At 44.7% G+C, this 21,482-nt stretch overlaps 2 protein-coding genes, 1 long non-coding RNA gene and 1 other non-coding gene across 6 annotated transcripts in view; all 4 read left to right on the top strand.

Moving 5' to 3' along the window:
• The window catches only part of Gpatch1 (G patch domain containing 1), a 79,837-nt gene extending 74,260 nt beyond the window's left edge, over positions 1 to 5,577 (top strand). For both annotated transcript variants that reach the window (XM_030242934.1, XM_030242935.1), the window contains exon 11: positions 5,487 to 5,577. In XM_030242934.1, the coding sequence (XP_030098794.1) occupies positions 5,487 to 5,499 (13 nt within the window). In that variant the 3' untranslated portion in view covers positions 5,500 to 5,577. The remainder of the gene's footprint in view (positions 1 to 5,486) is intronic.
• Wdr88 (WD repeat domain 88) overlaps positions 1 to 8,256 on the top strand; it is a 39,324-nt gene extending 31,068 nt beyond the window's left edge. Inside the window, exons 10-11 of the mRNA NM_001370886.1 lie at positions 5,487 to 5,579; positions 7,857 to 8,256. Coding sequence (NP_001357815.1) covers positions 5,487 to 5,579; positions 7,857 to 8,018 — 255 coding nt within the window. The 3' untranslated portion in view covers positions 8,019 to 8,256. The remainder of the gene's footprint in view (positions 1 to 5,486; positions 5,580 to 7,856) is intronic.
• Positions 8,257 to 9,645: 1,389 nt separating this feature from the next.
• On the top strand, positions 9,646 to 9,719 carry n-TTagt9. The gene has a single exon. It is a non-coding gene; the product is annotated as a tRNA-Thr (tRNA).
• Gm38989 lies at positions 9,675 to 14,021 on the top strand. 2 transcript variants are annotated; one of them, XR_881960.2, is made up of 3 exons: positions 9,675 to 10,589; positions 11,498 to 11,872; positions 12,008 to 14,021. It is a non-coding gene; the product is annotated as a predicted gene, 38989 (long non-coding RNA). The 2 variants fall into 2 exon arrangements; XR_881961.2 differs by having other exon boundaries at positions 11,644 to 11,872; positions 12,008 to 13,859.
• Positions 14,022 to 21,482: the final 7,461 nt, after the last annotated feature.

The raw sequence follows: 21,482 nt of genomic DNA, 5'->3' as shown, positions 1-21,482 counted from the left end.
AAAAGACTGTGATATAATAATGTCATTATTTTATAACACTGTAATAAAACAATCATAGAATAATATATTACACATAATATATTGTGATACATATTATATATTAAATATGATAGGTTATATTCTAATATAGCATAAATCATATTATGTATCATAATATATCACTAGAGTAATTAAATATCCAATAAGGCTATTGTAATTGTATATGTATATTATATGATAAATATCATATGATACATGGATGTTATTTACAATGTTTTATTAGACACTTAATTTTTGTAGGATATATTATTATATATTCTTGTTTGATTGTTTGAGACAGGGTCTTACCATGTGGTCTAGGCTGGCCTCAAACTCATGATCTTCCTCCCAGTACCTCCCAAGTGCTGGATTGTGGGCATCTCCACTGTAACCAGTTATTATATATTTAAGATAAACACGGTGACTAAACAGAGGCTACTTATATTCCATTTCTTAAAACGTGGCCACCTATGGTGATACACATCTGTAATCCCAGCTTCCAGAGTGTGTATTAAATATAATCCTTATGGAAATGTCAATAGCTTCCTGCCACACACACACACACACACACACACACACACACACACACACAAATGATCTCCAAGTCCATAAGGAACCCATAGGGTCTTTGAGTATTCTGAACTGTTACTGTTGACACACAAACAAAGTTACACATTTTGATGAAATTCAATTTTTAAAAATTTTTCATTGTTTCCTTGCTTTAACTATTTTTAGTTATTCATAACTGTGCCTGCAGGAACCAGTGCAGGCCAGAAGAAGACATCAGACCCCCTGGAACTGGAGTAATATTCTCAATAATGTAATTGATGGGCACACACTTCCTGAAGTTCAAGCTCAACTAAATTCATAATAATTAGCATGATAAATGGCACCAGGACAGATGGATACCTCAGTGGGACAGACCAGCAGACCTGTCAATAAGCCATGGCTTAAGTGGGCTGATGGTTTTGTGTCCCAACCACTAAATGAAAAAGGGACAATCTTTCCCACACATGGCAGTAGGAAAGTCTGATATTTACATGCAGACAAACGAAACTGGACCCACATGTGGTTGTCCTTCCATATCTGCAGGCTTCAACCAACCTGGATTGAAATATAAAAAACAAACAAAAAAAAAACAAACAAAAACATCGTTGGCATAGTGGGGAATATCTTCAATCCTACATTCAGGAGGCAGAGTCAGGCAGATCTCTGTGTGTTTAAGGCCAGCCTGGCCTACATAGTAAGTTCTAGACCAGTGAGGGCTACACAGTGAGACCCTGTAAACACACACACAAACACACACACACACACACACACATTCATTCTCTCTCTCTCATTCATCTATCTGTCTATCTAGATATAGTTATAATCATACCACATATTTTAAAAACTAAGCTAAATAAATTTCTATCTATATTGGACACACACAGACCTTGTTCTCTTGTCTCCTAAACAATAGTCTAACAACCATTTGCAGTCTCTCAGGCATTATATTCAATCTAGAGATGATTTAAAGAATATAGGCATATATGTTAATTATATGCAAATTTGATCGAGGTTTATGCAGGGGACCAGTTTTGGTTTTCTTCATTGTGGGAGGTCCGAGACCACTTCCTCCTGCACCCCAAGGAACCACTGTACAAAATAAAATGTACCAAAGACCTAAACTTATGAGCTAAAAATTTAAAAATATGAAGGAAGCTTTTGAGAGAATCTTTGATATTTTGAGTTTGCAGTGAGTTCAGGAGTTTGACAACAAAGCACAGGAAATGTGGAGCTGGAGAGATGGCTCAGTGGTTAAGAGCACTTAACAATGAACAATTTTAAAAAAATAGAATTTCATCAAAATGAGTAATGTTTTTGTGTCAAAAGGCTTGGCACAGTGGGACACACCTGTAATCCCAGCCTGGGAGCCTGGTGCAAAACAGAGAGTTTCAGATCAGCCTGGGATGCACAGAGAAACCCTGTTTCTCAAACTCAACAAAATAACTCCAAATAGGTTGAGGCGGGGGAATAAATAGTATATATATTTGTGTTACTATTCATTTTATTTGTATTGCTTTTTGAAGGTAGAATCTCAAGTGTTCCATTTTGGTCTTAAACTTAGCCCAGGCTGACTCAGAGCTCCTGGTCCTCCAGCATTCACTGCCCAAGCTCCGGGACTACTTATCCCAGGCTGACCCAGAGCTCCTGGTCCTCCAGCATTCACTGTCCAAGCTCTGGTAATACTTAGCCCAGGCTGACTCAGAGCTCCTGGTCCTCCAGCATTCACTGCCCAAGCTCCGGGACTACTTAGCCCAGGCTGACCCAGAGCTCCTGGTCCTCCAGCATTCACTGCCCAAGCTCTGGGAATACTTAGCCCAGGCTGACCCAGAGCTCCTGGTCCTCCAGCATTCACTGTCCAAGCTCTGGTAATACTTAGCCCAGGCTGACTCTGAGCTCCTGGTCCTCCAGCATTCACTGCCCAAGCTCTGGGAATACTTAGCCCAGGCTGACCCAGAGCTCCTGGTCGTCCAGATGCTGGGATTACAGGTCTGTGTTGCCGCACTCAACTTTATTACCCTTCTTTCTCCTCTGATCCTCAGTACATTTTAAAGTCAGGGATATTCTTGTCTCATGCCTTAAAAATATAAATTTCGGACAGGCTAACATTTTAAAATCATTTCAAAGGCCAGAAATGATGATAGCCATATTGTAGACATGTGTTCAAGGAAGATGCTATCTTCCTTTTCTAGAATAAAAATTCATTAAGGGGCTGGGGAGATGGCTCAGTTGATAACGGACTTGCTGCACAAGCATGAGGGTCCAGGTTCGGATTCCAGAACCCACATAAAAGCAAGATTTGATGTCTGTAATGCCAGATCTGGGATAGGAGCCAGGCAGGTTCCCCATTTAACTTCTCATTTGCTTTGGTATAGAGCTTACTTTACCCAGTGAATGGCTTCAACAACATTTACATTTGCACTGTGTGTTAAATGTGCAGATGAGTTAGAAAAGTCGGATTTGAAGCATGAAGTGATGGCACTTGCCTTTAATCCCAGTACTCAAGAGGCAAGAGGCTGGCAGATCTCTGTGAGTTCAAGGCCAGCTTATTCTACAGATCGAGTTCCAGGACAGCCAGAGCTACACAGAGAAACCCTGTCTTGAAAAACAAACAACAAACAAAAATACAACAATACAACAACGGTTTGAATTTAGGTAGTTCTTAGCAAGCTTTTGCTCTATGCTTTCTGCATTTTACTAAAATCTTCACAGGAAGCCTGGAAGGAATTTAAAACTCCAAAGTTTGGAGTCAAAGTATCTAAAAGCTTAGGGGTGATTTTAAAATACAATATGTGCATGCATGTGTGTGTGCGTGTATGCATGTGCATGTGCGAGTGTGATGTGTGTTCAGTGCCTTCTGAGGGCAGAAAGGGGAGTTATGGGTGGTTGTGAGCTGCTCAGCGTGGGTGCTGGGACGTGAAATCCAGTCCTTTGCAAGAGCAGTGAGTGCTTTTAATCACTGAGCCATCTCTCCAGCCCATCGTGGTTTTGCTTGTTTCTGGTTTTCTGAAACATCTCATTGTGGGGTCCTTGTAGCAGACCATGTTGCTAAGACTTAACAAAGTACTTGATATACTGTAGAAAGTGACTACTGATAAAACCTGGCTCTTCTCCAGTGTAGCTGCTCTCCAAATTTCAGCGTTTGTCTCTCTATAAGACATTTAGTTTCCTCTGCTTAATTAGGAAATGTAACACACAATGAGATGTTATTGCTGCCTTAACAAACAGGCATAATAAGCAACTCGGACTTAGGACTTTACAGCTCCACCGGATGCACAGCAAAGAAAGGGAATCTCACTGGGGTAAAAATCAAGGCTACTAGAAAACTGCCTATCTTTTTGGAATTATTTTTGTTAGCATAAAAAGAAAGTCCAGAGTTCACAATGTTGTGTTCTCTGACTCCCACTCCCAAGTCTGCCTTGTCAGTCAGCCAGATTGATGGTAAACTGTAAATCTCCTGCCTCGCCCTCCCCAGTGCTGGGATTACAGGTGTGTGCCACTTTGGTTATTTATTTATTTATTTATTGTACATTCTGTGAGTTTTGTCAAACACATGCCATGTATCCATCATTACAATAGCCCGTAGAACTATAGAATAATTTTACTGCCTGAAAGACCCCTTATGCTCTGCTTCATACAGACTCCTTTTCCCCCCAGGACCCCCGCCAGCCACTGTTTCTATTTTAACTGTCTCTTAACACACACACACACACAAAACATGCCACACCCACATACCACACAGGAGACATGCAATATACACTACACAGCACACACTACACATACTACACACAACACTCAGACACACACTACATACAACACACACTACACATAGCGCACATACACCCGTACTATACACAATGCACAGTACAAGGCAACGCACAACACACTACATATTCTATACACAGCACACATATACACATAGTACACACAATGCCACTACAATATTACACACAACATATTCCATACAGAATACACACACAACACACATACACAAATGCAACTCTCACTTCAAAGGTGATAAGGGGCAGTTTATTCTGAAGTCAAAGATGAGCGACCGTGGCAGAAGAGTACAGAACCAGGTTACGCCAAATCCCATGCTCCACCGTGGTTAACAGTTTCCATCACATTTCTCTAATAATGGAGCAAGGGATACCAGAAGTCATTCCCAAACTGACTGATGGAAAGTCACGGATAACAGGGAGGCCTCGACTACAGCTCCTGTCTGGCAGTGCTTAGCTTTTCGGTTGATAGAAGTGAGGTGTCCGTTTGTACATTCCAAAAGACTGACTTCACAGCCACAGAGACGGTAGATGACATCAGAGGTGGGTCATGGAGGGCTCTCAGAGGTGCGAGAGATGCCGTGATGATCTGGCTCTGGACTTGCAACATTCCAACCTCTCCAAGTCCTTTGAGGTCTAATCAGTTAATGAGCCTTGCAGAAGGCTTAGTGGAAGGTGTGGCTTTTGTGATTTGTTTTTCCAGGAACTTCTGTTTATTCTCAGTCTGCACTATTTGCCTTCCTGGAACGCTGGATACATAAAATTTACAGCCTGCAGCCTTTTCAGGCGGGCTTCTTTTGCTCAACAATATGTGTTTTGTATCTCTATGTGCTTTGGAGGTTTGGCAGCTCATCTGTTCTGAACACAGAATGCTATCCCATGGCACAGCTGTACCACAGGTCTTCATGTAGCCCAGGCTGGCCCTGAACTCCCGATCCTCCTGCCTCTGCTTCTCATGTGCTGGGGTTACAGGCATGTGCCATCATACCTGGCTTCTGTGATGCCGGGGGACAGAGAGTCTGATACTCTACCGCTGAGCTACCCACAGCCTTCATAGTGGTTTGGTTTGGGTTTTTTGTTTTTGTTTTGTTTTCCTGTCTGTCTGTTTTTGTGACTCCTGGCTTACTGTTTACCTTGTTTCAGGACAGTTCCATGAGACTATGGAATATTGAAGAAATTGACAAAATTCCTTTGGTTTCTGAAAACAAAAAGGCCATGGGATTAAAAGTCAGGCAGGTTGGTATTAGGTGAAGCTAAGCCACCCATCTTCACCAATTCAGCTTATTTCCTGAGCGAACATCATTGGACCCCTGGGGATCCCAGCCTTGTGGGTACTCAAGTCCTAAAAGATGAGACCAGTGCATAGATACAGGAAAATGGTCCCACGGTGAGTGACATGAGAAGAAGACACACACAGGGGAGGGAAGGGAGTGTGTTGGGGTCTTTATGTTATTCATTTTGTTCTCTGAGACGGGTTTTTGATACATATCCTAGGCTGGCCTGAAACTGTTTATTGTTCTAAGTGCTGGGCTTGTAAGTGTGCATACAACTTATTTGCTTGTTTGTTAATTGTAGGATAGAACACAAGGCTTTTCACATCCTAGGCAAACACTCTCCCATTGAGCTGTACTCCTAACCTCTATGATTATCTCATTTTCCTTAAGATTTATTTTATTTTATTTTGGAGATAGCATCTCATTGTGTAGCCCTGGCTGGCCTGGGCCTAGCAATGTAAAGCAGGCTAGCCTAGAATTCCACCTGCCTCCATCTTCTTCTTCTTTTTTTTTTTTTTTTCTTCAAGATTTATTTATTTATTATATGTAAGTACACTGTAGCTGTCTTCAGACACTCCAGAAGAGGGAGTCAGATCTTGTTACGGATGGTTGTGAGCCACCATGTGGTTGCTGGGATTTGAACTCTGGACCTTCAGAAGAGCAGTCGGGTGCTCTTACCCACTGAGCCATCTCACCAGCCCTGCCTCCATCTTCTGAGTGCTGGGATTAAGGGTGTGCTTCCTGCCTGCTGTGTGTGTGTGTGTGCTCACGTGTGAGTGTGTATGTATTTATGTGTGAGTGTGTGTCTCTCTCTGTGTGTGTGTGAGTGTGTGTATATGTGCCTGTGGAGTGTGTATGTGTATATGTGTCTGTGGAGTGTGTGTGTTTGTGAGTGTTTGTGTATGTGTGTGTGCACACATGTGCAAGTGAGTTATGTGAATGCAGAGCCCCAGCAGCTGGAGCTATAGGCAGTTGTGAAACATCCTTTGGAAGAATAGAAAGGGCTCTTAACTTGTGTGTATGTGTGTGTATGCTGGGATTCCCTGAGAGGCCTCTGACATGGCCTGAGAGTCTCCGCCTCAATCACTGGCTTGCTAGTTGGTAACAATGAGAGATCGGAGAGTATCCGTATGTGCTGGGAGGTGCTTGAACCAGAAAGAGACTCAGAGTGGAAGAGGATACTCAGATCCCACATCATTGAAATTATTGTCTGGAGCTGAGCAAGGTGGCTCCCTCTTGTAAGTACAACACACAGGAGCTTGAGGCAGAAGGATTACTCCTTGTCAAAGATCAGACTATAACATTTAGTGAGGCACTGTCTCCAAAATCTAAATAATAATTAAACAGGCACTAGAAAAACGGCCTAGTGGCTTGGGGCCCCTGTTGCTCCTACAGAGGACACAGATTTGATTCTAGCACCAACACAGTGGCTCATAACCAGTTCCAGGGGATCTGATGGCATTTAAAAATAAACAAGCAAACAACAAATAAATGATAAACAAACACCCTGTTTATTTCAGAAAACTTGTCTGCTAGCCAGGTGGCACATAGCTATAATACTAGCTATTCAGAATGTTGAGGCAAAGGATTTAAGTTTAAGGCCTGCCTGAGATATTGAGAACCTGTCTCAAAATAAAACACACATATATACGTTCTTCCCCACCCTCTCATGCATACACTCGCGCACACACGCGCATGCATGCACACACACACACACACACACACACACACACAGAGGGGGTTATGGGGGAATGTAGCTCAGTGGCCTAACATATTCAAGAGGGCCTGGGTTTAATTCCTACAATTGAAAAACAAAAACAAATCCTTATCTACTTGCCTTGCTTCTTTCTAACTCTCTGCTCTGTAAGTCAGCTGTCCTCAGAGTATCAAGGACTCAGAACACTCCTTGGGTCCCACAGTTCCACTCTGGATCACTTTGTACAGAGAACACCTGACAAGGGCTGGACACAACCCTGTCTTCCTCCTCCCAAGCACGTGGCTACATGAGGTCCAGCCCTGGGTACCCTCCTAGCTTTGGAGGGAAAGGCTGGGCAGCAACCCACGTCTGATGCTCCCAGTCTTCCCTGGGCAGTTTGTGGGGTGAGAGACTTCAGAGAGGGAAGGACTTGCCTGGGATGCATCCAGGCTGGCAGGTGGTGGGGAATGGGATTCCACACTCGCAGCTTGATCTCCTCTGACCTGCACATCGTTTCTGTTTCTTGAAAATGCCCCACCACAGTGCAGGAACTGTGACCAGCTTTTCTCCACCTTAGAAAGTGACCTCCATTCCCAACTCTCCAGCATGTGTCTGTACTGCCGGAGAGAGGAGAGAACTAGCTTACTGTCTAGTTCTTCGTCAACATCTTCGTCGTCATTGTCACTGGAGAAGTCTGACAGCTGATGGCCGCTGAGCCCTTTTGAGCACTGGTGCACGGGCCACCTGTTGTACGTTGTGCCGTGTTCTTCAGGGAGGGCTCTGCTCTGAGTTCTGTCCCAGCAGAATGCACTCATCAGACTGAGGCAGGGGCCAGCCCTGACTGGACTCTCAGAATGTTGCTGCCTCTTTGCCCACCACAGAGCCCTTCAGAGGCGAGCACTGTTAGTTTGAATATAGAATAAATCTAGATTCTTCTGGAAAACAAGTGTGTGTGTGTGTGTGGGGGGGGGTTGTAGAGGCAGTTTTTCTATTTCTGAGCTTTATAGCCTGGTGCTCAGCTATCTCATTTTGGCCACTGGGACTGGCATGTGCAATCCATGAACATGCTTGCTAAGGGAATATGATGCACAGGGGCAAGGCATTGTGACTGCTGTGGTTTGAATGTGGTTTCTCCCTTCCAGGCTGAAGAGCTAGGAGCTTGGTCCTCTATGTAATGGTGCTGAAGGGTCTTCTCTGGTAGCGGTTTCCATCCTCCTTATGTGCTTGGGTGTTTTGCCTCTATGTATGTATGCATGTACGCATGCATGCATGTACGCATGCATGTGACTCTCATGTACGCAGTGCCCACAGAGTCCAAAAGATGATAGATTTCCTGGAACAGACGGTTGTGAGCTGCCATGTGGGTGCTGGGAACTGACCCTTGGGCCTTCTTAACCACCGAGCTATCTCTTCATCCCACCCCTAGATACTTTTGAGGCCTCTTTCTTCACTAAGATCATGGTGAGTGTATTCGTCATTACCTTAGCTCTAGGGATGATTAGAATACTGTACCCACACCTTCTTCGATGACGGACATCTAGGTTATTACGTTTCTGTGCAGGTAGCATTTATTTTTGCATAGATCAGTTCAGCAAATGGAGTCTCCTGCTGGAGTAAAGCCAGAGGAATGCATCAGTAAGTAGTGCTGCTTGATTTTGTTGTCGGAGGGACGGTTGGCATGGCAACCCCAGACTGATTAGGGCAAACCTAAATGGGGAGGGCCAGGACTTGAGCACACACATCCTGTAGGTTCTTCGAATCGCCCATAGTACCGCTCAGGATCTCTCTCTCTCTCTCTCTCTCTCTCTCTCTCTCTCTCTCTCTCTCTCTCTCTCTCTCTCTCTCTCTCCCTCTCTCCCTCTCTCCCTCTCTCCCTCTCTCCCTCTCTCCCTCTCTCCCCCTCCCCCCTCCCCCCCCCACCCCCGCTTCCTAAGGAAGCAGTCCAGAAGTTATGAGCCTGGGCTGGCAAGGATGGCCACAGTTCACTTGCGATGACATCCAAGAGACTAAGTAACCGGGCAGCACTGGGAGGTTCTGGGGCAGCTGGGGGCTCCGCTGAAATTCCCAGAGTCTCAGCCGATGAACTCTCACGACTGGCAGAAGAAGTTCAAAAAGTGGTGCTATTGTGGCTCGGAAACCAAGGCCATCACACGGCGCCCACTCCGCAAAGCCTATTTAAATCTCCAGTGTTCCTTTGGGTTTCGGAAGTCCGTTTCCGCGAGGAACTGCACTGCGCATGCGCCCCGCTGCTAGCACGGAAATGTGTACGCATGAGCAAAGCTCATGAGGTCACTAGAAATGGGAACTGGTTTCTCGCACAGGCCGTGCGGGCGGCGCCGTGGCTTAGTTGGTTAAAGCGCCTGTCTAGTAAACAGGAGATCCTGGGTTCGAATCCCAGCGGTGCCTGAGTGCTACCTTTTCTTCTTTTTTGCACGACCCTTTTTGTTTTGCGAGCCCTCTCACAGAACCGTTCCTCTGTCAGCGCGGAAGACATTTTAGCGGAAGACGTTGTGTTCCCTGCTAGCCTTTGCCTCCTTGAGGTCGGCCAAATCGCTGTCCCCTGAGTGCTTCCACAGGGGTGACAAGTCTCCACAGCCTCTTGGCTTCGCTGAGCATTGCTCTTGGCTTCGCTGAGCACTGCAAAGCATGCTGATTTTTCCTCCCGGAATCCGCGCAGTGGGTAGCAACAATCTGCATACTGAGAACAGCTTGGCGAGGCTGAGTAAAGTCCCAAAATGGAGGTCTGTAGCATCAAATCCGATCGTCAATCTACATCTACAGCATGCATAAAAATCCAAATGGCTAGGTGCTCCCGTGTGGGGCCCGATTCTAAGGCCTGGGCTGTGGTTGCCAAGAGCACAGGCACATGGGAACCCCTTGAGAGCATTTGCGACCAGGGCTTTGGAAGGTGGGGGAGACTTTGAAGTTTTAAAGAATGTTCCCCAGGGATACACCTAAATCCAAACAAAACACACAATGATAAACCCAGCGAGCTTTAGAAAATGCAGGAGCCACGTGAGGCGGTGTTCCTAATGCAGATATTTTGACTCACAATTGAAGTTACAACCTTATAAACCATTTAAAACCATCTTAAGGACTGGCGAGACGGCTCAGTGGATAAATGTCCTTGTTGCTAACCCTGGACGTCCTGAGTTCAATTCCTGGGTCTAACAGGGTGGAAGATGAGAACTGACCCTCGAAAACTGTCCTCCGGCCTGTGGGTCCACATGTACGCCGCGGCTCACGTATGAGCACAAATGTGTTCACAACAAATAGGTAAATGTAATAGAAAAAAAAATGTCCTAAGCTGAAAAGGGACAAAGAACGTACTTTCATTAACCCACACAGTGGAACACGCTTGGGCTTTTGGTTCGATAAGGCAGCACAGGATATTGCACAGTGCGGTGGGGGGGATATGTCAGCGCCACCGCTCTCAGGCTTATATGAGAGGTTGTGGGGCTTCTTTCTAGCTGGGCAAAAGACCGAAATTTAAGAATACTGATTTCGACTTGACCACTACGGTTAAGTTGACAATTTGCTTGTCCGGGAGGCAATTCTTTCTGCTTCTCCTACGGGTCTGGGTGTGTTGTTTGTTTGTTTGTTTGTTTTGATCAGTTCCTGCCCTTTGCAACTTGGTTTTTTTTTTTTTTTTTTTTTTTTTTGGTTGACACTGCCAACGAAAATGTGAGGGATAGTCCCACACTTTACAAAGGCATCAGGTCTATTCAGCTGCATCCAGTTACTGAAGGCTTTATTGGAAAGCACTCTCGAGTCTTCTTGGGGCTAAGTTCTAGCTCCTCTCTATCAGTCCTGGGGTTTGGAGTACTTGCCTGTTGGATGCCTGTTTATGGTGAAACGAAATTCTCCTAGGATCATGTGATCAGCGTGGTCCACACTGGTGGCGCTATTTGGGAGGAGACTTCGGGAGGTGGGGCCTAGCAGAGGGCTGTAGGTCAGTGGGTCAGCTACCTTATCCTGCTCTCACTCCCTCTCTCTCCTCCTCCCCATCTCCCTCTCAACCATGAACCGACATGCCTGAATTGTATTCTTAATCCTCTTTTTAAGTAATTGCGGGTGCTTCTCTACAGTAGTAAAAAGCTAAGTGAGGACCAGTCGGAGACGTTGGTTGGCACTTGAGTCTGAGGGAGGCTCTGCTCTAAAGGAAAGCTTTTCTACCGTAACAGCTGCACAGGGACAGAGGACCTGGAAGTCATCTGATTGGCCGAACATTCCTGCCACCCCACCCAACTCCCAGCAGTAAGCAAAGCCAGAAATGAGAATCACGCCCTTATTAACCTACCTTGTCTCTGCTCCTTAAAAACCTACACAGGTCTTCCTGCCTCAGAGACTTTGAATTTAGGGTGGTGGGGGCTCGGAATGCTGTTTCCCGGGTAGTCTGTGGGGAAACCCATCCCATCAGAGATCTTTCAGTCAGTGTGTCATCTCTCTGGAAGAACTCCTGTTACCATCTTTGGCTCAGCCTCTCCAAGGCCCCCAACGCAGCCTCTTGTTTGTCACCCACAACAGCACATCACTAACCGTAAGAACTTTGTAAAAAGGTAAAACAATGTTTTACTTCCAACTGATTTTTGGTTTATGTTGTAAATAGTTTTTGTAAAAGTGTTGTTTGTGTCAACATGTATTTGGTTTATCACGGTTAGTTTTTAAATCAATACTTTTTTTTTTCCTTTCAGATTTAACTTCTAGTGCCTTGAGTTTTAACTTTGCCATGATGATAATGGAATGATGCTCTGAAACTATAAGCCACCCCAATTAAATGCCTTCCTTTATAAGAGTTGCCTCTTTTCACAGCAAAGGAAACCCTAATGAAGACAAAATTTGGTACCAGGAGTGGGGTATTGCTGTGCGAGGCCTGACGATGCTTTTGTTTGGAGGAATGTGGATTTGGGAACTTTGGATTAGGAAAGCAGTTGAACTTTTTAAGTGGGGCTTAATGCACCATCCTAGAAGGAGCATGGAAGACAGGTGCGCTGAGAATGATTTGAATTTGGGGGCCTGGCTCAAGAGGTTTCAGAGAAGAATTTTAGTATGTGGTCTAGAGACTGTTATTATGATATCTTGTCAAAGAATATAGCTGCCTTTTCTCCTTTTCTGAAAAGTCTGCCTGAGGCTAAACTGAAGAGTTTTGGTTAGTTAAGTTGGCAGAGGAAATTTCAAAACATCCTAGTCTTGACTCTGTCCTGTGGTTATTACTGTTCACTCTTATGAAGATCTGTAATGAAAAAGAGCAAGCTGAGCAAAGACAGCTACAAAATGTGCAGTATGTGGGGAAGAGAGGAACCAGGAAGTGGAACGAAGTGAAGTCCTACGCTTAAGGAGATAAACAGAGTAAAGAAAAACCTGATGTTAAATGAAATAAAGGCAAGGCCCCACCCAACTATGCTTCCAACCTGCAAAAAGGAACTAAAGAGCTAGTTTCAGAACAGCCAAGTTTAGGCAGCAAAGGAAACCATTGAAAACAGAAAGTTGGAGAAGATGTAATTGAATGAAGGGGTTGGGGCATGTTCCAGCCCCAGCAAGCAGCAGAACTTGCCAGCTTCAGCCACATGGTTCTGGCTTTAGAATCAAGGATAGAAGAAGTGGTTATAGAATCTCTGTGACTAAGGAAAGCCTCTGAGGCCAGGCACATGTCAGGGGTGGCCTGTCATGGAGGCCCAGAGAGGCCACTGTGTGAAGCTGTAAAGATGAAGCCTGGATTGCCTTGGAGACCCCAAGATATTGGAGATGCCAGAGTCATGTGATACCTGCCAAGGAGAGCTGCTAACAGGGTATGGAACCAGCCTAAGAGAGAGACGCATGTTGCAGTCAACAAAGCTGAAAGGAGTTGGGGATCTGAAGACATCAGACATGGAGATGCAGATTTTGGAGTGTGCCCAGCTGGTTTTCAGTCTTGCTTTGGTCCAGTGTTTCCTCACAGTGCTCCCTCCTCCATTTGGAATAATGATGTGAATCCTGTGCTGTTATATATTGGAAGTATGTGACTATGGTTTAGATTTTATAGGGGATTACAGTTAGAAGATTGCATGAGACTCAGAAGAAACTTTGAACTTTCACAGGGTTGAGACTGTTACAGACTATGGGGACTTCTGCAGTTGGACTAAACACATTTTGCATTATAATATGGATACACACACATGCACAGACACACACATGCACAGACACACACATACACAGACACACACACACATATATATATATGTACATATATATACATATGTATAACCTATATATCAGGAAGTGTAATGTAGTAGTTTGAATAAAACTGGCCCCCATAGGCACATAGTGACACTATTAGGAGGTGTGGCCTTGTTGGAGGAAGCATGTCTCAGTTTCTCCTTGCTGCCTGCTGATCTGGATGTTGAACTCTCAGCTCCTTCTCCAGCACCATGTCTGCCTGTTCACTGATCTGTTCCCCGCCATGACGATATTGGACTAAACCCCTGAAACAGCAAGCCAGCCCCAATGAAATGTTCTCCTTTATAAGAGTTGCCATGGTTACAGTGTCTCTTCACAACAACAAAATCCAAACTAAGATAGTAATTTTAAAAAGATTTTAAAAGATTTTAAAAAGATTTTCATGTTTGTGAGTGCCTGTATTTTGTTATCCATGTGTATGCAGTACCCATGGAGGCCAGAAGAGGGGGCCAGTGTGGTGAAAATGGAACCCTGATCCTCTGCAGGAGCAGCAACTGCTTTTAACTACCGAACCATCTTTCCAGCCCATAGAAAACTTTGAGTCTCCTGTGCTAGAACACTTGAGAATCGTTTAAATTCAAAGACTTTTCTTTTCTTTTCTTTTTCTTTCTTTCTTTCTTTCTTTTTTTTTTTTTTTTTTTTTTTTTTTTTTTTTTTTTTTTTGAGACAGGGTTTCTCTGTATAGCCCTGGTTGTCCTGGAACTCACTTTGTAGACCAGGCTGGCCTTGAACTCAGAAATCCGCCTGCCTCTGCCTCCCAAGTGCTGGGATTAAAGGTGTGTGTCACCACACCCGGCTCAAAGACTTTTAAAAATATTTGTTTTATTACATTAGTGTGTGTTGCACATGTGTGTGCACTCTGACATGGTCTGATACATGGTTTGGCATGGTTGGCAACAACAGTGTCTTTTGTCAGTGGAAAACAGTGGGCACGTTTATCAGACAACTTTAAGACCCTGTAAGTTTAGTTTTTTTTTTTTTTTTGTGGTAAGAGACATATAACATGAAATTTACTATTTTAACCATTTTTTTTCACACTGTGCTGGGAATCAAATGATAGACAAGATTGTCACCACTGAGCTATTGAGCCACGGGGGGGTCTACATTGGGACTTCTAACATTTGGACTGAGCCATGCCCCCAGCCCCTCACTGGGGGATTCTAGGCAGGTGCTCTACCATTGAATCACAGTCCCAGCCCCTCACTGGGGGATCTACCACTGAGTCACCCTTCTAGTAAATCTTCTTTGGAGAGTTTCCTTGGCTCAGCTTCTGAACATACAGCTAAGGATGGCTGCAGGTGAGAGCTGTCAAACAAGCCCTGGGGGCCACATGTCAGCTCCACTTGCCCCAAAAAAAGCAAAAGGAAGAGGGAGTTGAAAGGGGAAAAGGAACTCAATGAGCAAAGCTGTGGTGGGCAGGAGACAAGCTTGCACTTCTGCCCCTCTTCAGAGGCCCTGATGAGCAGAGCAGCAAGGGGAGCAGAGGCTGGAAGGTCTGTCAGTCACCGTGTGCTCTGTCTGCTCACTGCCTCGCTTCATCGCCTTGGTTCTGGTTCTGCAAGACTCTGAAAAGTTCTTACTGCTTGAGGGCACTCACTTGAGAAGACTATCCCTGCCCGGTGGGGTGAGGTGCGGTTATCTTTCCAAGAGGGGCCATTTGGGGGGCAGGGTCTAAGATGGAACACTGTAAGAGCTGAGGGGCTGCCTCAGTTTCATTTTTTTTTGTTTCTTTGTTTGTTTCTTCCTTTCTCACACATCTTTCTTCTTTCTTTCTTTCTTTCTTTCTTTCTTTCTTTCTTTCTTTCTTTCTTTCTTTCTTTCTTATTTCCTCCCTCCCTTCCTTCCTTCCTTCCTTCCTTCCTTCCTTCCTTCCTTCCTTCCTTCCCTCCCTCCCTCCCTCCCTCCCTCCCTCCCTCCCTCCTTCCTTCCTTCCTTCCTTCCTTCCTTCCTTCCTTCCTTCCTTCCTGTCTGTCTGTCTGTGTTTTGAAACCCGGTCTGAAGTCATTATATAGACTTGGCTGATCTCAACTCACAAAGATCCCCCCTCCGCCTCCCAAGTGCAGGAGTTAAAGCAGAGATCTGTCACACTGAGAGCCTCAGTTCCTCACCAGGAAGAGGGATGCCATCACTTAGAAATCACCAGTTTTCAGATGGAGACTCCTTAAGTAATTGACATGCAGTTAGGAGTCTGACCCCGCATTTTAACACAAAGGAGACAAAAATGTGGGTAGAGGGGCCAGGATTTTACCCTGCCTCATGTTACTGTGGGCCCAAGTAAGGAATTGGTGGAATTTAGCAAAAACAGATTTTAGGTGCTTGTGTTAAGTACACATTTATGAGAGACTCCAGCCCTGGAGTTGGCCACATGGAGCAAGTTCTTCTAAGGCTGCAGCAGACACCTTGTAGTCTATTTTACAGAGACTCTAAAACCTCTTAGAATGCACAAATAGCAAAATAATGAGCTCCACTCAGCATAACTTATGGTACTGAAGTAAAAATATGAAAAAAAAAAAGAACAACTGCAAACCTCCCAAAGCTGGTAGTGTGCACACCTTAAATCCCACCGTGCCGGAGGCAAAGGCAGGCACTTCTCTATGAATTTCTATGTACTGGACTCTAGGCTGGCCAGGGCTACATAGAGAAACCCCGTCTTTAAAATAACAACAACAAAACAACAACAAAACATCTGGCTATGTTTGTGTACACCTGAAATCCCAGCACTTGAAAGGCAGGAGAACTAGACATTAAGGGTGTGGTGGTTTGAATAGAAAGGACCCCATAGGCTCATATATTTGAATTCGTGATCATTAGGGAGTGGCACTATTTGAGAAGGATTAGGAGGTGTGGCCTTGCTGGAGGAAGTGTGTCACTGGGGATGGGCTCTGAGGTCTCAAAAGCCCACGCGGGGTCCATTCCTGCGGCTCATGCTCCATGTAGTGCAGAAGAGAACCTCCTCCTGGCCACTTCTGGATCAAGATGTAGAGCTCTCAGCTTCTTCAACAGCATGGCTGCCTGTGTGCTGCCACGTTCCCCGCCATAATGATAATGGACTATACTTCTGAAACTGTAAGCCAGCCCCAATTAAATGCTTCCTTTTATAAGAATTGCCATGGTTGTGGTGTCTCTTCACTGCAATGGACACTGACTAAGGGGAGGAGGTATTTCTAAAGATTATCAATGCATAAATACTTATAAAGAGTCAACTTTTAGCTGGGCAGTGGTGGCACATGCCTTTAATTCCAGCACTCCAGAAGTAGAGACAGGTGGATCTCTATGAGTTCAAATCCAGCCTGGTCTATAGAGTGAGTCGGAGAAACCCTGTCTTAAAAAAACAAAACCAAACCAAAACAAACAAAAAACCAACCAAACAACAACAAAATCAACTTTTAGTTCCACAGATATTTCTGTTTTTTCAATTTTATTGATACCAATTCCTTTAAAAAGTTTTATTATTTATGTGTGGGGGTGTTGTGTGTATGCCACAAGTATATAGATGCCAGTGAAAAACCACCAGATGTCATGAACTGGTGTTATGGATTATTATGATCAACCATGATTTGGGGTGGAAGCTGGGATTTGAACTCCTGTTCTCTGGAAGACCAGCATGTGCTCTTCCCCACTGAGCCATCCTTCAGGCCCTTTAGAGCTTGTTACATTACCTCAGATGTGATCTATCCTCATGAGTATTTCTTGTGCACTTGAAAAGAATGAGCATTCTCAGCTGGGCAGTGGTCATGCACACACCCTTAATCCCAGCACTCAGGAGGCAGAGACAGGCGCATCTCTGAGTTTAAGGCCAGCTTGGTCTACAGAAAGAGTTCCAGGACAGCCAGGGCTACACAAAGAAACCCTGACTTGAAACTCCCCTGCACAAAAAGAAGGAACATTTTCTTGTGTTGATGGAGAGCAGGTATTGGATTGTTACTGAAGGGGTGTGTGTGTGTGTGTGTGTGTGTGTGTGTGTGTGTGTGTGTGTGTGTGTGTGTCTTATTCTCTTTCTTTGCTATGTTTTTCTCCACCAACTCTAAGTAGGAGAATAATGTGAAAATGTCCAGCTCTGATGGGGGCCGTTGTCAACTCTCCGTGAAGTTCTGTCTCTGTTTTTGCTTCTTACTTTCAAGTTCTGATGATAGGGCATCCATATTGAGCATTGTCTTTTCTCTATACTTTGAGATGTTCATCGTTTAAAATGTCCTTCAGTATCCCCTGGAAACCTCCTTAGCTTTGGCGTCTATACCATCTGATATCAGGATAGATCAGTTTTGTTTCCGATAATCTTTGCCCCTGACGTCTCTCTGTCTCCTCCCTCCTGCATCACTGTGGGCTGAACAAAGGGCTTTGTGCATATGGGGCAAGCGCTCTGCCTTTGAACTACATTTCCAGCCAAACAGGAAGGATCTTTCCTCACCCTTTTCTGTGACTTTACCCTATGTATGGCAGTACTTTTGAAATGATATTTATGGGAAGGTAAAACATGTCTTCTGGACATGATAGAACCGCTGTACTTATGAACCCACAGAAGTTGTTGCTACCTGTGCAAGATCAATGTTCCAGTACAGAGTGGGAGGGGCTCGCCAACCCACAACCCTATCTGAGGATGTATACACAGATAACAGCTGCTGAGAGAGAGAAGGTTAGTTTTCTTTAAGGATGTAGCCACTCAGAGGTTGACCACAGTCCAGTGGGTTGCCCTACACCCGGGAGGATTCAGGCAGAGCAAACTGGACTTGATTGGTTATTTTCAGAGGGAGGGTATGTGTCTTAGGGTTTTACTGCTGTGAATAGACACCATGACTAAGGACAACATTTAATTGGGGCTGGCTTACAGGTTCAGAGGTTCAGTCCATTGTCATCAAGATGGGAGCATGGTGCAGGCACAGTGCAGGTGGAGCTGAGAGAGATCTACCTTCATCTTCATTGGAAGGCTGCTAGGAGAAGACTGGCTTCTAGCCCACAGTGACTTCCTCCAACAAGGCCACACCTACTCCATCAAGGCCACATCTCCAAATAGTGCCATTCCCTAGGCCAAGCATATTCAAACCACCACAGTGTCGCATTGGAGAGATAGCTCAGTGGTTGAGAGCATTGCTGCTTTTGCAGAGGACCTGGGTTCAGATGCCAGCACCCACAGACACCTGTAACTCAAGTTTCAGAGGACCCAGCAGCAGCATCTGGCTTTTGTAGGCACATCCACATACGTGGTACACATGCATATGCCCAGGCATACACACATATGTACACATAAAAAGAAACTCGTGTTTTCTTTTAAAAAGAAGGGCACCAAGTTGAGTGGTAGGTTGAGGGAGGAGTGTGAGGAGGGATAGATAGGGGTGAGTTAGGGGGAGAAGGTGCTGGAATCAACATGCATTGCAAGGAAGTCCCCAAGAATTAATAAAGATATATTAAATGCATTACAACCATTCTGTAGCTGGATGTCTAGGCTGTGGTTCCGGCGCATGCAGGGGCAGGGTACGGTGGTGGTGGCAGAGGGGGGTCCAACCTACAAATTTAAGACCAGTCTTGGCAATACATAAATGGTCTAAATGCTTGTGTGTAAGAGATTTTCATATGTACACAGTCTATAATAGTCATTGTGAAACAGTTAAAAAAGCTGAGGCAGGAGGATGGTGCCTTTGGGGCTAGTCTAAGCTGTGTAGTAAGACCCTGCCTCAAAACAAGAAAGACAACAAAAAGCATTTCAGCATTCTGACCTTTGTTAATGGGCGGGGCCCCTCGAATTCAAGGTAGTTTTCAACACCCTCCATCTATCTGTGTCAGATTCGGTCCGAAAGCCTGGTTTCTGGGGTGATGGCATTAAAGGCGGTGTGACCTCTAAGAGGCAGGGCCTGGAGGAAGGTGGTTAGCTCTTGGGTACTGCCCATATGATCATCGGTAGAGATGGGAATCGGTATAGTCATATATCTATATCCATATCCATATCCATATCCATATCCATATCCATATCTATCTATCTATCTATCTATCTATCTATCTATCTATCTATCTATCTATCTATCTATCTGACCCCTGGATATCTGTGGTTTCCTGTCTCACCATGCAATTTGATCCCCACTTCTCGAATGTGCCACCATGTGCTGCGAAGCTCACACCAAAGGCTGAGTCAAAGGGGCTGTCTAACTTGGAACTTTCAGATTCTGAAAACTGTGAGCTAAATTAACCTTTACAGATAACCAACTTCAGGTATTTTGTTATAGCAATGGCTAACGAAATAAAACCGGGCTTTATTTTTTTTTTTTCCTGTTTGATTACATTTTACTTATTAAATGTTCCATGCTTTTGTGTGCTTATGAGGTAGGGTTGAGCTTGCCAGGGCACATGTGTGGAGGTTAAGGGACAACTTGTGGAAATCAGTACTCTCTTGCCGTGTGGGTCCTGGGCACAAAATACAAAGTACCTTTTGCTGTTGTGGTGGTCATGGTATTTCCTCAGAACAGTAACTAAGAGCTGTTGAGCCAGCTTGCCAGCCCTGTGTTCATTATTTTACAAACAAAACACATTTTCGTATATTTGAAATATTCAGTAGTAAAACTCACATATTTGTATAATATATATTGAAAGATGCGTATTTGTGAAGATATTTAGACACACATAAAGAAACACACACTGATGTCTTAGGGATGTGGATTGTTAAATAACAGCTATGGGTGGTTTTTATTTATTTGTATTTACATTTCTCTAAGAATTCTTACAGGGTATGCATTATTGTTATCTGAAAAAAGTAAGTTGTAAAATTAGTTTTTGGTGAGAAGAATCTTTTATTATAGGACTGGTGGGGGAACATGGCTGGGTGGTGAAGTACTTATCTAGAATCCCACAGTGAGGGGCTGGGGGCGCACAAGTGAGTTCAGCAGAGTGTGTGCAGCCTTAAGACTGTGGCATTCAGGGCCACAATCAAGGGCCAACCTTTTGAGCTCTCACACCCAGAAAGAAGAGCCATAGGGCTTTCTATCTGCGATCTTCCGCTGTAGCTGGGCCTGCTTAATCTCATAACTGATTTCTACCTGTTGATACCTGCTGGTGGGTATTTGTATTCCCCAAACTATGAGAAAATAGTAGATCCTCTACACACACATGCACATGCACATGTACACACAAAGAAAGACAGGAAGGAAGGGAGGGAGGGAGGGAAGGAGAAGTGGGGTGGGGACAGAGAAAGAGAACATCCTTGTTGTCTGTACTGGCCGTAGATGGAACCCAGGTCCTTACATGTACATATTCAATAAGCCACGCCCCTAGCCTTCTCACTGGGAAATTCTTGGCAGGTGCTCTATCACTGAACTATAACTATGGCCTTGGTGTTTTGATACAGAGTCCCACAATGCATCTCAGGCTAGTCGTGAACTCACTATATAACCAAGGCTGGCCTTGAACTCCTCCTGGCTCAGTCTTGCCAGAACTGAGACTACAGGTCTGTGCTGTCAATCTCAGCACTCATGGTTGTGGTTTTGAACAGTGGAGATGTGGCTCACTGGAACTGAGGTGAGCCTGAAGAGGTAGGTGAGGGAGAAACACTGGATTTGGGAGACCCTTGATGAGAATGTTAAAATAAAAACGTTGCGTTATTACTTTGGGAAAATACTGATTATATGTTGAGTATTGATTTGGAAAATGCTGATTATATATTAAAATGGTACTATTTTGAGCATATTTGTCTAAACTGTATCATTAAGTCTAATTAATTAATTTTGTTAACATTTACTATGATTAAGTAAGTGTGTGTGTGTGTGTGTCCTAATCCAGCTGATTGTCCTGCCTCAACCTCTACAGGGCTGGATTCCAGGTTTGAGTCACCGTGCCCAGCTCAGTGCCTCATTTTTCACCAGCAACCTGTCCCTTCTGTGCATCGTCAGAACCACAGGCTACACCTGGTCTTACCACCCTTAGAACCCCATCGCCTGGCCCTGCCCAGCTCCCCTGGGTGGGCATCGCCTG

Source organism: Mus musculus, chromosome 7 (assembly GCF_000001635.26).
Source record: "Mus musculus strain C57BL/6J chromosome 7, GRCm38.p6 C57BL/6J".
NCBI lineage: Eukaryota > Metazoa > Chordata > Mammalia > Rodentia > Muridae > Mus > Mus musculus.
Note: the sequence above shows the minus strand (reverse complement) of the source record. Positions and strands in the feature narration are given on the sequence as shown.